Consider the following 18,495-nt stretch of genomic DNA (forward strand, 5'->3'; position numbering starts at 1 on the left):
TACATGAGAAAATGTTTACAATAATTTATAACTTGCATAATTAACAGATAAAAGTAAAAATGTATTAAGTAAACATAGACAGGTGTTAAGAACTCTTGAAAATCTTGTTTCTTTTAAACAAGGTTGGATAGTCATTTTTACATACAAATTCAGAATTGTATGGTAGACCTTTTCAATATATCTTTTCTCAAAAGTAAACTAAAAGCATAAGAAAGGCAGTTAATCACCACTGAACTATGCATATTAAAGGGAGGTAATCCACTAAAAATGGCACATGACTGGGAGGTTATCAAATCATTTAAGTAATATATGTCTAGTAAGAATAGATGTATATCAGGAAGATTTAACAATTCATTATTACATTCAGAACCATTCATTCACCAATTATAGAATAAACTAACAATATATGAAATATGAACAAAATCTGTTATTGGGAAAAATGGTGAAATTCTAGCATACGCCTTTAATATACCAGATATTACCAAACCATCTGGTGAAGGAAAAAAGCTCATTACAAAAAAACTATCAATTTCTCATGTTAAACATTCAGAAGGGTGTAAATAAATGAGTCATCTAAAACAATCCTAATCTGATTTAATCTAATTACCAGATATGTAAGCCTCATTTGCCTTTATATGCATTGTTTATAACAGACTGTACTATTAATACCAAGGTCACTCCATACCTACTGCAGACTACTTTCAATTCTAATTTTATTATATGAGCCGTGCCATGAGAAAACCAACATAGTGGCTTTGCGACCAGCATGGATCCAGACCAGACTGCGCGGATGGATCCATGCTGTTCGATTTCAAGGCCTGTTGGAATTAGATACTGTTAGCGAACAGCATGGATCCTGACCAGACTGCGCGAATGTGCAGGCTGGTCTGGATCCATGCTCGTCGCAAAGCCACTATGTTGGTTTTCTCATGGCACGGCTCATTTATTATACAGGGCTGTTTTAGTTGTGAAATAATCTCTCATCTTTGACTTATAATATCTAAACATGAAAAATATATACTCCTATCCTTCTTTCACTTTGACAAAAAGTTTGGACATTCAAGGGCCATTACTCTGCAAATGTCAAACTCAGTTGATAAGCCCCCTTTAATATAAATTTCAAGTACTGACATGCTTACTTCTGCCATGCACACTGTAAGCAATTACAACATGTAAACACTCCATATGATAACATTCTTAATCACCCATCATATCTTTTATCTTAACATAAAAAACATTAAATATGTTTTCTTTAATCTATATTATAAATCCTTTGAAGTTTATATCTTCAATAATTTAGGACTTCCTGATTTTATTTATGGTATGCAAACAAATCCTTGAAGGAAAAAAACTATTCAGAAATTCTTAGCCAAGTTTTTACTAAACAGTCCCTTTGAGAACTGATATTTTCTACATAAATCATCCTCATCTTTCTTGTTTATGTTGTTTTTATTGTTGCTCAGCTACAGGTTTCCACTTTCTCCTTCACTGACCAGATTTGAAACAGGAAGTTCCAGAAACTTGAGCTATTCAAAAACAACAGCTGTAAAAATCATTTTCAAGAAAATAATCTAAATCAGGAGTTAGGTTTTTCTAGTATGCTTTGACAGGTCATCCCTTCTGAACCCATCTTGTATGAGTATGAATATTTCTCCTAATCTTTATCAGGCTTACATGTCCCAAGTATATGGACCTTGCTTGCTAACATACTCAATATATGAACTTGGCTGTTAACAGATCCTATGGCAGCCCTACTTTGTTAACATATCTAGGCATAATTCCTTGCTTGTTAAAACAAAATTAGTATATGGACTTACTTGCTAACATACTCAGCATATGAACTTGGCTGTTAACAGATCCTGCAGCAGCACTGCTTTGTTAACATATCTAGGCACAATTCATTGCTTGTTAAAACAAAATTAGTGAACGGACTTGCTTGCTAACATACTCAGTATATAAACTTGGCTGTTAACAGATCCTATAGCAGCACTGCTTTGTTAACATATCTAGGCATAATTCCTTGCTTGTTAAAACAAAATTAGTATATGGACTTGCTTGCTAACATACTCAGTATATGAACTTGGCTGTTAACAGATCCTGCAGAAGCAATGATTTGCTAACATATCTAGGCATAATTCCTTGCTTGTTAAAACAATTAGTATATGGACTTGCTTGCTAACATACTCAGTATATGAACTTGGCTGTTAACAGATCCTGCAGCAGCAATGATTTGCTAACATATCTAGGCATAATTCCTTGCTTGTTAAAACAATTAGTATATGGACTTGCTTGCTAACATACTCAGTATATGAACTTGGCTGTTAACAGATCCTGCAGCAGCAATGATTTGTTTAACATATCTAGGCATAATTCCTTGCTTGTTAAACCAATTAGTATATGGACATGCTTGCTAACATACTCAGTATATGAACTTGGCTGTTAACAGATCCTGCAGCAGCAATGATTTGTAACATATCTAGGCATAATTCCTTGCTTGTTAAAACACAATTAGTATATGGATACTTGCTTGCTAACATACTCAGTATATGAACTTGGCTGTTAACAGATCCTGCAGCAGCAATGATTTGTCTAACATATCTAGGCATAATTCCTTGCTTGTTAAAACAAATTAGTATATGGACTTGCTTGCTAACATACTCAGTATATGAACTTGGCTGTTAACAGATCCTGTAGCAGCAATGATTTGTTAACATATCTAGGCATAATTCCTTGCTTGTTAAAACAAAATTAGTATATGGACTTGCTTGCTAACATACTCAGTATATGAACTTGGCTGTTAACAGATCCTGCAGCAGCAATGATTTGCTAACATATCTAGGCATAATTCCTTGCTTGTTAAAACAAATAGTATATGGACTTGCTTGCTAACATACTCAGTACATGAACTTGGCTGTTAACAGATCCTGTAGCAGCACAGTTTTGTTAACATATCTAGGCATAATTCCTTGCTTGTTAAAACAAAATTAGTATATGGACTTGCTTGCTAACATACTCAGTATATGAACTTGGCTGTTAACAGATCCTATAGCAGCACTGCTTTGTTAACATATCTAGGCATTATAATTATGAGTCTTGTTTGCTGTAACATCTAACAGATCTAGACAAAAAAATTTGCTTGCATATCTAGTGTATGGAATTTGCTTGTTACAATATCTAGTAAATGAACCTTGCTTGTTAACATATCGAACAATGCTGGCTAACAGATATAGTATAATGAACCTAATGTTCAACAAAGGTTTCTTGTTTGAACCTTACTTGGTGACATTTGCTAACCTCATATTAGATGCAACAAGGGAAACAAAATATGCTGCATTTACTTATATATCCTAGATATTTTAAGTAAAGTTACAGATAAAAATAAAATTAATATAAAATTAATTCAATAAAATTGAAAGTTTTCTCTACTTACTGGTGCTAGACATTTCGACAGGGGTTTTCCCATAATCCAAAATAACTAATGAATAAGTAGTAAGTAATCCACATAGGAACAATTTTCACATTTTTTTCACATTAACCACAAATTTTAATTCCAGAAAATATAAAAAAAACTTGTAATATAAAGCAAGCTAAATATATCCAACTTCAAACTTATTTTTCGACTGAACTTTTCAAATCCTAATGTTTGTTAAGATAACATCCGCACTGACCATTATGTATATCTATGTAAATACCAGGCTTTGCAGCGTTTTATTAGCTGTTAAACCAATTTATTCCGAAATTTATGAAAATCCACTTTTTATCATGTAAATGAAGTTAAACGTTAGTTTCTGCATAATTTAGAATACTGATAAAAGTTTAATAGTAATTCCAGTGTATCAATTTGAAAACAGCACTGAAGGTAAAAAAAAATATGTGTGTAAATAAATGGTAAAATGGTACTTTGACCTCATTAGCCCTTTCGAAAATGTAGCTGGTATCTGCCAGCTGTCAGCAAAAGCAAAGTGACCATTTCATTTATTCACAACTTTATCTAGTGACCATGTAACATCAGAAGTGAGGGACTAATCTATTTACTTTGTACTGTAAAATACTGGCTGCGTGTGGGAATTTAATTTTCAAAGGGATTCAGTACTTAAGAAATGTAGAAATCACTTGAGAAGTATTAATATAGAGATTTTTGATAGTTTATAAACATTTATTGATCTTTTTCTTATATTTCTTTGTACATCTGTGATCAAGACTGGTTTAAAAGAACTATACTTTTTAATTCTGCATAGCTGACTGTTTTTAGGTTTAACCTATTTAATTGGACAGTAACTGCAGAGGAAGCTCTTACCATATATTTTAACTACACTCTACAACTGCCATTATGTAGTAATCACACCTTAGTATGGGATAATCAAGATCCTATAGTCAATTATAGTCAGTCTGGGTCCCAAACTCACTACCGCCAGTTCAAGAGTCCAATGCACTACCCCTGTGAAAAAGGTTCATGAACAAATTCATGAAATAGTTCATTAATAAATATTCAAGAGTCAAAATTTATGTTTCATGAATTTCGATATTCATGAACTTGTTCATGAAATAAAAATAATACATGAATAAGTTCATGAATATTGAAATTCATGAAACATAAATTTTGATTGTGATGAATATTTATTCATGAATTTTACTTCATGAAGAAGTTCATGAATATCGAAGTTCATGAATATCGAAATTCATGAAACATAAATTTTTCATTTTCATGAATTTTTATTCATGAACTATTTCAGGGTCATGAAAACTTGTGACATTTTAAAAGGATTTTATAGTTTTTAAAATGAACGATTTATGACAACACCATAATTACTTACTTGATATTCAGTATACTCATGTTCCTTTAAAACCATTCCTAACTGTAGTATGATAAATATTTCCTTCTCATTTGCTGCACAAACGTCTCAAAAATTGCTGAATCACATGTGCAAAAAATTTCCCAGCATGCAACAAAATAATGGAAACTGATCATGTGACATTATGAATTTAATGTTCATGAACATTCAAGAATAGTTCATGAACTTATTCATTATTGTAAAAGATAATAAACCTAAGTTTTATGTTTAATGAATGAACAGTTCAGAAACTCACAACTGGGTTCAATATCTGGTACTGATCTAGAAAAAGGTTTTCAATTTTAGTACTTTTAATGAACCTGTGTTCATGAACAAGCTTGGTTCTTAGTCTAATACCAACAGTTACTGTTCAGGAACTGGTAGAGTTCTGTAAGTTACTGAACTTTTGCAGTTTTTGAACCAGTGGTCAAGAACCATCATTTTTCTAGAACCACAGTCTAAGAACTGTTATGCTGGTTCAGGAACAGTTCTTTAAGTTCTTCAGAAGTTCTTGAATGTTCAAGAACTTAATACTAGTTCTAGAAAATCTTTTACAGGGGAAAACCATAACCCTGTAGTTCCTGAATCACAATTTCAATCATTACCTGAATTTCATTTTCAAGTTCATGAATTTCTTAAATTATTTAATGGATTTTCTTAAATGTTCATGAACTACATTTACAAGTTCATGAAATGAAAGTAATATTCTTGAACTTGAGAGTTCATGAATTTAAGTAAGTGAACTTTTCCTTGTAGTTCATGAACTTTTTTGATAATTCATGAAATAATTCATGAATTCTTACAAATTCATGAATAAATTCATGAAGTTCATGAACCTATTTCACAGGGGTACCCATGCAGACTGTTGCCTTGAAGCTTTCTGACCATATTTACACATACACTTAACTTTGTGAACACTTTAAACTTTTGCAAATAAGAATCATATCATAACTTTTAACTATCACTACAACTGCTATTTGAAAGTCGAGTTTCTGTGGAAAGAGAAAGGACTTTTTCTTCAACAACTTATTTTTTCTTTCATCAAAGATTCTAAGCTTCACAAATTATTAAAACAAAAGTTCATGCACACAAATATTCACAGTTTTACAGCAGTACAAAATTGTAGCCAGCTATAAAACAGGTGGAAATCATTAGTATATGGCTTATTTGCAGAAAATTTCATTTTTCAAAAAATCTATTGTCTGTCTAATTTTTCCAAGCCCATAAAATTGTTCAAATATTGTATAGGAAACAAAGTCCTTTTATTATCAAAAAGATTAATATATCCCATTTTTACTTCTAACTTGAGCTCGGATAAACCCTTCCCTTACTTAAGATTCTATAATGAACTTGTTCATCTTCCAGTTTGGACAGTACCATTAAATGTTAAAAGGGGTGCTTAGCAAAATCATACTGATATATGATAGCGAACAGTGCAGATCGTGATCAGACTGCACGAATGTGCAGGCTGATCATGATCTACACTGGCCACAAACGCAGAAACAGTCATGTCCAGCATAGTAAGGGTTAAAATCTAGAATGATGTCATAAATAACTATTCAAGGTGTTTCTTTAACATTCTTTAAATTTTAATATGTCAATTTACACCTGATAATGATTATTGTTAATGGTGATAACCTTCAAAATAAATATTTAACAAATATTTCATTATTGTCAAAGATAAAATGGCCATCAAAACAAATTGTTCATTTCAACTACATGATATCATGCAGGGATTAGTGTAACTGACTTTTGCAAAATCAAAGTTAGATAATGCATGCTGTAACATTGTCCTTAAAATATTTGCATTTGAAGTAATTTGATTCTCTCCTTTGTCTCAAGAATTAGGTTCTTATCAACTGTGAGGAAATTATGAGCATTTACAGTATTTTAATTCCATTCACAAAAATCATAATATATTTTACATACATGTACTGCTAAAATTCTGGGTATAAATACTGCTTTAAAACCAACTTAAAACAAATAAAACCAAAACATTCATCAAAATTATATTTTTCTCATATAATATCAAATAATATTTTCCTGAAATAGAAAAATTAAATTTCTTTAAATCTGAAACATTTTCTTAACCAATCAATCCTTTCTACAAAATGTTTGTTCCAACATCTAGTGCACAGACAATATCAGCACTCCACTATTTGCATAGAAACCTTAGAATTTGATTTCATATTGAAGGCACTGGCCACTGGTCAAATAATCAACAGATAGGAAATTAACTACTCTTGGATAAAATTTCACAGGGTTATCTTCAATTTGTAAACAAATAGCCCACCTGGGGTAGAGAAGTCAAGATTTGCTGTAGCCATAATTAGTTACAAAATGTCCTTTGTTTAGTGAAAGCATTTTGAATCATGCAATATTGACCGCAAATTTCTATACGTTGTAATAACCAGTGAAAATATAAGACATTTTAGCGCAAAATGAAAAACATATTTTTTATCAGACTTTAAGTGAAATGAATAATTTTAAAATAACTAAAAAATAGTCTGGAAATAGCTGAAAATTAATTAAGATCAAAATACCTCTTAAAACTTGCATCTTCTGTTTTTCAACCCACTGTAAACTGGCTTGATGTTTTTTGGCAATGTAAGGGAGGTAACTCAAATAACTATGATATATATCCACAGAACCAGAGTCATTTCTCTTCTTCAACATGGGTTCAAAACACTGCATGTGTGTAGAATCCTTCGTGTAAGAAAGATATCATGCTGGCTCATGGAACCCCTGTGCCCCCAATGCCTGAATTAATACCCTGTGTATCACCTTGGGTCTTCATCCAACAGAAATTTGGAAAAGTCGCCAAAATTAGATGTTTCTTCCTTCAAAGGATGGTCTTTACTTAAAGGCTTGATTGTACAATGTTAACAACTTAAAAAAAACCACAGATTCTCACAGGATACCAGAGCAGCCATTCCCTCCCCCAACCCCTCCACACACACCCCACACCCTTGTTGGGAACAGATCTGTCAAACTTTATTTGGAAAATTTCTTTGTATAAACAGTTTTGTTCATTCCAGGGTTTGCATGAACAAAAGTTTGACTCTGTGTGTGTATACCTAGAGCAATGAACTTTATCTGTACCATATTGTTCTCCTCAAAAATATCTTATCAAACAACAATTTATACTTCAAACAGGGCAAGAACCAGGAAAATATATAAATTATATACTTTACAGCCAGTATCTGTGAAATATCAACAAATTGGAAAGTAATTGGTCAGCCATAAACACTTCAACACCAGGGCATTCACAGTATATGGTGAGGCTAAGCCTTTTTCTCTTGGTTTTCCCATTTGATTTCAAGCTTTTACACTTTTACAATCATGCTGGACACAATTGATTCTGCCTTTGCGACCAGTGCAGATCATGATCAGCCTGCACATCTGTGCAGTCTGATCACGATCTTCACTGTTTGCAATTCAGCCAGTATCTTTTTCTTTTTGGTAATCACCCCTTTTTACAGTTAATTGCACTGTCCAAATTGAAAGATGGACAAGTTCATTATAGAAATTTAGCAGGGTAAGGGCTAAGATAATGCACAAGACAGATGATAAAGAATATTCACTTATTTATCTTTTAATTTTCTTAATTTCATTTCAAATAAAATTTTATGCCTGTTGGAGAATTCTAAATCTTTTTTTTCAGAGAAATGACTTTGCTACTGGGCACTTAGACTAGCTCCTAGACTGTGATTTTTTTTAAATGTGAATATAGCCATTCAATATTCTATGTCATGTGAATATCATATTATAATAATATTACAATCAGTGCACTAAACATTGACCAACTCTATTATAGAAATATAACTAAAATAATCCTGCCCAGGAATGGAAATATTTAGGAAAATATAACACTGAAAAATATATCATAGTCTTGGAGCTAGTCTAGTTAAAGCAGCATGCCTCCAGATTTGGCTAAAAAATAATCTTTCTTTCAAATTGAAGTTTTGGTCATATTATGAACATTAGAATATGAATTTTTGTTTCTAAAATATTTTAAAAATTCCAAATCAAGAAAAAAGGATGACCGTGTCGGGAATCGAATCCCGGACCGCCGTGGCAATAAAGACATTTTCCCGTTGTCGTAACCAATAGCGCTATAGCTGAAGTAGTGAATAATGACTTCAAAATATAAATATTTATAATCGAGACAGTTTACCTGGAGTAAAAGCGTGACAAACGCTTTTCGATTTTCATCATAAAAAGTAGTAAAAACAACAAATTCTCATGTGTTTCCGTAATATAAAGTTTGTCAGTAATTAAGTTTTAAAGCCTTCTTAAGAAATATAGCATTTATTTCAAGATATCTAAAAAAAATTAATTTTTTTGTTGTTGTCGAACGATCTGGAGGCATGCCGCTTTAATGGACTGCAATACTTAAATTTGAAGGTATCAAACAAACAAATTACCACAATCTACACTGTAAACCTTGCCAGCCTGTTTTTGTACTCATAAATCAAACGCAACCTTTTGAAATATAAATACAATTGTTTGTAACTAGCATAAATAATTAAGTTTGTTGTTATTTACTTTTCAGACAATAAATCTTGGCTTTACTTAACTTGAACTTGTGTATATACATACAAAAGTTGGCTGTGTGTAGAAACAAGGATATACTACCAGAAAACTGGGAGACATTGAAACAATTAGTATGTTGGCCTTCTACACACTGACCGGTCATAAACTTTTTTTATTTGTAAATAGCTACAACAACTCCCTAAGCTAATTACTAGGGAAGAAATAACAAGATATCTCCACAGAGCAAGTTCACTCATCTTGATATACAAGATAAAATTGTTATATCTTTATGAAATTTTATGCTTAAACTTATTCTAAAGTAAAAGGTTTGAGACTTAAGGGTTTTTTCTCCCATAAAGTTAAGAAACTGTACCCCAAGAGGTGTTTGTAAAACACATAATTATGTTCCCTAATGATGTCCTGTCCAATGAAACTGAGTGTGTAATTTTCAGTCTCCAGCATGCTGGGAACTTGACCTCTGACAGATTATCTACTGACCTTATAACAATAGGGATTATCTACTGACCACAGACACTGAAGCCATACAGGCCTACTGATCAATAACTATATTTTTCTGACCTTGAACTTTGACCTACATTCCTGACATATAATACCAGTTATCAATTGACAACAGGCAATCGTCCTATCAAGTTTGACAGAAATAAGCCCGAAACTTCTCCCCTTATTGATTTAAAACGCTTTTCAGTTTTTGTATATTTGTCGATTTCTGTCATTAACTCATCTAGTTTGTCATTGTGGTGAGTTGGAAGGGTGCAAATATCATACCAGAACTAGCATGGTAGTACAACAAGTATCTGATACTGGCCTGTACTGTTCCGTACTAACGGATACTTAAAAGTTTTCTCAAAAAGGTGTCCCTTTTAAAACAAAATGTCATAAAACAATTCCGAACCAATTTTCATAATTGCTGAAAACAATGGACCAAAGTTTAATATGTGAAATTTCAGCACAGGGATATTATTGCAAATGCATCAGAATGAGGGTAGTTCTTCCAAAATGATATTTCTGAATGCATTGAACTGTTAGAAAATGTGGACCCTCCATGTAGTCCTTTGCATGGCTTATTTTATATCAGATCAAAAGAAAAATGGATTGAAAATGTTTCAAAGTAAAAGATGAGTCCATGGCATTTCATCTGATGAAATTATTGATTGACAGATTTCTGGCACAATTTCTGGATAGCTTTCAATATATACATCTTTGCTGAAATATTTTAGCTATTAAAGTGCCGAATGGGTTTGTGGTGAGGTGTGCCAAAGAAATATATCCGGCAAAGGAATGAAAACATTTTTTTGGGAAATAATGGGCGGGGGGAGAGAGAGGGGTTTGACTGGGAGAGGGTACAAAACTTCACATGTTGATAATAAATCAATAAAATTTAATATTGATGGAAAAAAAAAGAAAAAAAAAAATTGTTGGGGGTTGGGGCGGGGGTGACTGGATGGAGGAGCAAGGTGGATGGTACAATTTTGCATGCATAAATATTCATGAAAGTTTTAAAAAAAAAAAGAAAGAAAAAATTGAAAAAAAAAATTAGGGTTTGGCAGTGGGGGATGGGGGAGCAGGAGGGGGAGAGAGTGTGACCAGGGCGGTGGGGATGACCGGGTGTGCGTACGCAACTTCACATGTTGAATGTTGATAATGTTCATGGAAAAAAATGAAAGAAGTTTAATGAAATTCTATCTATTGGTTAGTTTGTTATGTACAAGTATATTAAAGGGCAATAACTCAGAAGTTACTTTAGACATCCTAACGAAATTGTATGTGCACTAGCATATTATGGTGATCTAAATTCAGTTTAAGTTTCATAGTTCTAGGTCAAATATGTCACAAGTTATGAAGCAGAAATCGCCATATTTATACTAGCTAGAACCTTATATGGGGTTAACACTAGAAATTACTAAGGGCCATAACTCTGGTGTTACTTGGGCAATCTGACTGAAACTTGACGTGTCGTATTTCCCTATAATAGTGAATATATATATGAAGTTTTATTTAAATATTCCAAACAACTTCCTAAATATGGCTCCTGCCGTACGGATCGACGGATGGAAAAACAACGTTCCTACATGTGGGTATTTATGTTTATTTGTTCTCTTTATTGTTCTTTTAGCCACGTAAAAGAAAAAGAGCCACATAAAAGCCTTACGAAATGAATGGCATCAAAGAAAAAGTACAGTTACCTAAGACTAAGTACACAATGTGGGCTCGGACGGACGGACGGACAATGCCAAAACTATACACTGCTATATCCCTCCTCCTTCGGTGGAGGATAAAAAATATCCCTTTAAACGTTTATAATGCATCAAGCGATATATACTGTTGTTATATAATGTAGCATCCCAGCCTGTACTAGAATCTTTGCTGGGTAACATCAGAGGTGACAGCTATTCCCGCCATATGTCAATTCCGGTTAAACACGGAAAGGACTGTTCTTCAGTAACGAAAAGGTCAAATTAAATTGTCTTACTGGATAGGAAGGAGAATCCAGAAAAGCACTGGCAACCCATCTACTAAAACGCTTGCCGTGTCTGAACAGTGATAGATGACAACAGACCTAGGAAAGGGCTTGTCCTACTGGATGTAGTCATTGTAGTGCATAATGTCCAAAGGTCAGACATAGTGAAGTTGCCTCGAAAAGAAAAAAAAAAGATCATTGATAAAGAACTGATGGTTCCCTAGGAGACAAGGTGAGAGGTTTCTGGTTTCTGGGCGTAAAATCGCTAAAGGCACCGAACATCGAGAACTTAAATTATAAAGGAGCGAGGATGACGAAGCTGGAAAAAGAGGGTTTGCTGGACAGTTCTTTTGCAGAAGGAGATAAAGGCAGTGAGAAAAAGAAATACATGCGAGGCACGTGTCAATCAGCGGAGTGCGCAAGGATCCTGTATGTCAGAGAAAATGGTCTATATTTTGCGACTTTGTGTATGAAGCCTTCATCGTAGATAGGGAACAATGTTGGCTTTCTTCAAGTCATCAAGGACTATTCCAGAGTTGACTGAATATCGAAAAGGGATAGTCAATACTAAAGCGAGTTCATCGGCTGCTGCTTTTAATAGACTGCCGCTTCTAACATATGTAGGGGGAAATCTGTCTGGTTTGGATGTAGGTTTTGAGTAGCTTGATGGCATCTGGTATTGTAACTGTAATGTCTTCTATTAAGTTGCGAGGACTTGGACCGTTGCCTGGAAGGTTGTTTGTATCTCCACTAGGATAGTCTGACTGGAAATGGTTATTTAGAAAGATTCATTTCCCCTTGCTGTCGCTCTATAGGAAGTCATGCTGTCAGGAATGATATACTTCTCGTATTCTGTTCTTAAAGTTTGACCAGGAACCTCAAGTGGCTTTCTCTATATCCTCACTGGAAACTTAATACAGGTTTGTATTTTCAACCTGTCTGGTAGATTTATGAACAATGTTTTTGTAAAGGAAAATATAACGATGCAAGACATCTCTTTTCTGGTTTCCTTTGCTTTTTAATCAGTATTTTGTTTTGTCTTTTGGCAAAATGTATGTATTCTGTATATATAATGGCATGTGTCTAGAAGTTTGATGTCATGGTCATTTTTTTAGACCAATTGGTGGTAATTGTTTGCAGCTGAACTTGTAACCTGGGTGTGACATAAAGATCAACTGCTACCGTATGTGTTTTCTTGTCTTGTCATGAAATTAGCAAATTGTTCAAAACTTGTCCATTGTTATTCAATTTAAAACCTTCATACCAGGATTGAAGTCTAGGTAGAAAAGAGCTCGCAAGTCGTCTTTGAGTCACTGTGCGCGTTTACTTAATTAATAATTATGCTTGTCGTGATTGAAGTGCAGCAAAAATCACTTTTACGTTATGTAGTACATAAGTTTTCAGTGCGTTTACAAGAAGAAACATTGGCGTATTATTTCGCTCTTTTGTTTTGTGGTTAATTACATGCTTAGGTTTTTTCGTTTTTGCTATTATTGATGGGTATTCTCCTAACGGATATTGTTTCAGTGCGAATCATTTTATAGCCGACACTCTGTATTGAAACATTTCTTCTTTTGCGCTACTATCCCTCTCCAGTCGATGTCCACAGAGGCGTTGTAGGGTATATTGTTGAAGTTGAAGTTAAAGATGGTGAACTCGAAGATACATTGGCGTTTTTATTGTATTCGCCATTATGTCTGGTTGTATCTCACAACCTCTGAACCTGACTGGGTCCCAATGAGGATAAACACGCGCACATCACGTCGTATAATGGACGGCGCTGCCTATTACATAGGTCTCAGGCTTGTTCGAGAATTGTATGCTTTGGAAAAGGTATATTTTCAGTTATGCATGTTCAAATATTTACATGAAAGATATATCAAAAATTAACTCTTGTCTTATTTAAATTTAAAACAAAAATAAATCTTATATTTTTCGTTGTCACGAAACGCCTCAGGTCTTGCGTTTTTGTTTGTGTAATTATTATATAGATTCTTTTTCCGTTAGCCTATCTTCATGATCGGAAACCTATTACGTTGTGTTATACTATTCGAATTTATAAACATCTGGTAAGAGAAATGAAAGAACAGTGGGTGCGAACATGAACAAAATATATACTTAATTTTTTAAATTTTATGTAGAAACTGTAGTAATTCTATTCAAATGGATTTTACATTTGGTAATGAAACACCGATTAAGAAATCAGTCTGATGAAGTAGGCAAGTACCGGATTAGGATACCAATGTGCTAATTCGCAACAAAATATATTATGTAGCAAATGGCGTAAAAGTGTTGACTATTATATGCTCATCGTCGTTCTTTTTCTTACAGATAGATTTAACCGTCGCAACAGCAGTCTATAGTCGCTCGCCTCTGTGTTGTTGTTATTTCATATTGTTTCGGGTCAGGAAGCCCATTCAAAGTTCTGATAAATCTGAGCTCCATATTTCATTATCTGTTACCGGCAGCCAGAAAGTCCGCTGTCGTTTTGCTCAGTTGTGTCAAATCCTTTTGTAGATAATTTGTGCAAACTGTGCTTCAAAATAACGAGATATGTAAATAGGGGTATTGATATGATGTAATAATTCTACCTTAAATCCTTTTTTTTCTACTATGTATGAAGAGTTCTATAACTTTTTTTTATAATACTACACATTTATTTTTTGCGTGTTCTGTTTCAGAGGCATGGACGTTTGTACAGAGTAACATTTGACGGTAGAAGACCTATCGGCATGGTGCGTTACACATTTACGTTTTAATTTTACACATTGCAAATAATGTAGACGGAAAGTGTATTAAAATTCCTTGGCGTGTTTGATAAGCGACGTTAAGTTGACAACTTCATCTGAAAATGTTTATTTTTTCTGAACAGAAGAGGTAGATGTATTTTATTCAGCTAGTTTCGTATGATATTTAAAGAACCAAGAAATGCCTACGACTGAATAGTTGTAGTGTAAAATATATAAATGCATGAATCGATTTTCCTAGCCCCACAGAGACTGTCGTGTTTGTTGCTTCACCCAAGGTCTCGAAAGTCATTCAGGTTCGTCTTAAATTGGCGAAAGAAATAAACAATGAGGACACTTTTCTCAACAACGTGGTTAACATCAAGTTTTGAGCTACGTTTTAGGTCAGTCATTTGCAGATAATGCGAGACATGCCTCACTAGGTGTGCAATTTTGGCCATTTTCGCCTCAAAATTTTACTCGTTTTTATCGTAAAAAGAACCAAATTGGCAGGCTGAAAATACCATACGATGAAGTTCTAAGTATTTGTAATACATTCGCTTTATTCCTTGACATATCACAAAATTGTATTTATTTATGATTTTTCTCAAACTGGTATCAACGCTATTTTGAGAAATTTCCAAATCCAAATCTACCATCACCTGTCACCTTACAGTATAGCAGTCTCTAAACTGAAACATGGAAATGGAATTATAGGATTAACAAAGTATTTTTATGTCACCTAAGTGATAAGGTCAGTCATGTTATTTGTATGATCAAACTGTAATTGTATCAATATTTCTTGCAAAATTAATAACAACTTCTTCCATGACAGATCTAATTACGGGTAAAAGTGGGTATTTTCAAACCCGTAAGCTATATTTTTAAACCCGAAAACCAAGGTTTTATCAGTTTAAAAAAAGTTCTGTTGTACTGAATTGTGACTTGGTTGTGGTGAAATTTAGTGATATTTTGATAAATGATATTATTTTTTTCAGATTCACACGTGTACAGCGGACGTGCATGTGTTTGTTGTATTCCGTCCGAAAGTGTTGAGGTATAGATGCTCACCACCACTTTATTAAATTGATTGAATATGCTCGATAATAACCGACCTTTGGATCATTTTATTTTGAATTCTCATAAATATATCTTTACTTTTTATAAGTAAATTCATTTTCAGTTAATAAAATCAAATATTCTACCATTCCGTATATTTTCTTTTAACTATATGATCCAAAGAATCTTCATATAACATTTAATTTGCGATGTGAAAATAAACCCCATAGTGTCTATTTAATTTAAGAACTATTGTTTCAGTGATATTTTCCGTTATTTTCGTTCAAAATTCTTGATATTGTACATCATTCTGAAGCATTTAAATTGCAGCTCTGTCTTTATAAATAAATGCAATTCAGTTCTGCCTGTCAGTATCAAACATTTTGCATTATTGTTTTTGTTTACTTGATTATTGTTAGGTCCTTAAAACTTTCGCAGTATGACATAAGATTAAATTCGTCATGTCTTAATTTTACGAAACGGACGAAAATTGTACAAAGATATTTTACATTAAAACATGTAGGTCATCAAATTGAAATTTTTGTTTACTGGTAATCATTCCAAATGAATAAATGTGTTTAATTTAGGAGGATATTTTTACTTTTCATATTGAATTGGTTAGTGTTTTTGTGGTAGTTTGTTTGCATATGGCTTGAACTTGAACCATTTCCAACAATAATTCATTTATGTAACGGCTGCCATATGCCATAATCAGTTTTATTCGCGAATTACGGTTTTGCAGCAAGTACCAGCCTCTGTCATCTACAAATTGTCAAGAGATATGAAAGTTATCATGTATTTGTACGTTTTCTTAAATCTGTCATTTATAAGTCTCTGCAGTCCATACATAGCATACCAACCAAAATATGCATTAAGACAGCATGATAAGGTTTATTCCTTTTACAGATTTTTTAATATACTTATTTGATATCATAGTCATATTTGTAATACTATATCATTACAATAATGGGTACAAATTAAAAAAAAAACCCAACTTGTTTCATATTCACTTTTGTGAACTTTTTTCAATGAAAAACACTCATAGTAAAGAATATTCTTTTAAATTTTGCAAAAACTGTTCCTAAGATTTTCCCCATGTTTTCCTTGTGTATAGATAATTGTATTGTAAACATAAAAATGGCCAAAAATGTATGGGTCACCAGGCTAAATTGTATCTTAAGACCGCTTGAATACAACACCTATTCGGACGAAAAATGGCGCGAACCTGACCAAATTGATTATATCTGCTAGAAGTTAAATAATAGTTAAAACAATTCTTAATCCTTTCTATAATTGAATACTAAATGATCTGAAAGGAGATACTGTCTAATCAATACAAAGTTAATTGTCTAACATTATATGAACAATACTGTCTTTGTACTAAAATGCGCTGTCAAAACACAGCCACAAATGGCAAGTTGTATGATGCATGTCAGGCATGATATATGTTAATACAACGTAAACCAGTATCAACATTTGATTACTAATAAAACTTATTAAAAATGTTATTTTATTCAAGATATCTCATATTTAAGATTGTCTGTCACATGTTTCAACAAATGTTGACTTCACTTCAATCTTCCACAGATAGTGTCGGCTGCGCAGAAAGATGCGCATAAAAACTATAGGAATTCCCTTTAAGAAATAATTTACAACAGCAAATCCGTGTTTTAGCACTATATATACACGATGGGCAGTTACGTCGGACGTAATAATTTCACGAGGACGAAGCAATTATTTCGTACGACGTATAATCGCCCGAGTGTATAAATAGTGTTCAAACACGGATTTGCTATTATATTTCGATTCTAATATGTCTTTTTTGTAAAATTTATATCACATATGATAGAACTGGTTGTGTGCGCATGTATGGCGCCAAACAGTAGGTTATCACGCTTCATTGTTTATTCACGCCAGGACCGGAAATGGTAATACGTCTTGCGGAATAGTTCCATAAGGGCGCAAAATTCAGCACAACTAATAAGCAACTCCGCGCGCGCGCTCGTGTGTGTATGCCATTGGACATTCCGTTTAAAACATGTCTTAAAGGTTAAAGGTCAGTAATTCAAATCCTTCTTTGTTTCATATAAAAAACGGCAACTTCAGGTCGTCTTTACGTATCTTTAGAGAACATCACTTTTTCCTACACCTATTTTTCATGGAAGTTCTATCACAAATTAACGAAAAAATGAAAAGAAAATAGGGGGTTATGTAGTTCCTAGTGAAATGCCAGTCAGTTGTGGTCTGCTACCCTATAAATGGCACATATTTGCTCTCGTCCGCGCAATAAACACCTACTTCCGGTTTCGATCTGCAAAACTTGCCATGTTGGGTGTATGAACATGAAAACCATCTCATTTCATGCAGAATGTATTCTTGTAGTGAAAAATGGTGATTAAAGCACTCGTTCTACACGAATTTGCGCAAAAAAATGGGAAAGTTAGGATCTATTTATTATGGACTTCTTTCGACTACACCACGGAAGCACATTTTCGACCGAATTACTGACCTTATTCCTAAAGTAAATTATATTTGATCAAATTTGAAAGCACTATTTCTCGATGCGTACATGGCCATAAATATCACGTTGACATGACGTCGACATAATATCGTTTTGATGATTTAAGCGTTGTTAGTCATATTAGAATTTGATATTTTTCCCTGTGAAATTATCAGATATACATATGTATTTCATTTTAATAATTTAATAAATCAATGAAAATCATGTAATACTTACGTATACCTTTTTACAAAAACAAAAACAAAACAAAAACAATACCAAAAAAACAAAAAAAACAACAACCAACAACAACAAAAAACAAACAAACAAACAAACAAACAAAAAGAACAACAAAAAACAAAA

At 33.2% G+C, this 18,495-nt stretch overlaps 1 protein-coding gene and 1 long non-coding RNA gene across 2 annotated transcripts in view; one reads left to right on the top strand and one right to left on the bottom strand.

Annotated features, from left to right (window-relative positions):
- LOC123538148 (tensin-3-like) overlaps positions 1-3,478 on the bottom strand; it is a 438,691-nt gene extending 435,213 nt beyond the window's left edge. The window contains exon 1 of the mRNA XM_053530078.1: positions 3,431-3,478. Coding sequence (XP_053386053.1) covers positions 3,431-3,463 — 33 coding nt within the window. The 5' untranslated portion in view covers positions 3,464-3,478. The remainder of the gene's footprint in view (positions 1-3,430) is intronic.
- Positions 3,479-13,839: 10,361 nt separating this feature from the next.
- LOC128550854 (uncharacterized) lies at positions 13,840-18,470 on the top strand. Its single transcript, XR_008368519.1, has 3 exons — positions 13,840-13,916; positions 14,529-14,582; positions 15,572-18,470. It is a non-coding gene; the product is annotated as an uncharacterized LOC128550854 (long non-coding RNA).
- The last annotated feature ends 25 nt before the right edge of the window (positions 18,471-18,495 follow it).

The sequence above is a fragment of the Mercenaria mercenaria genome, chromosome 18 (assembly GCF_021730395.1).
Source record: "Mercenaria mercenaria strain notata chromosome 18, MADL_Memer_1, whole genome shotgun sequence".
Taxonomy (NCBI): Eukaryota; Metazoa; Mollusca; class Bivalvia; order Venerida; family Veneridae; genus Mercenaria; species Mercenaria mercenaria.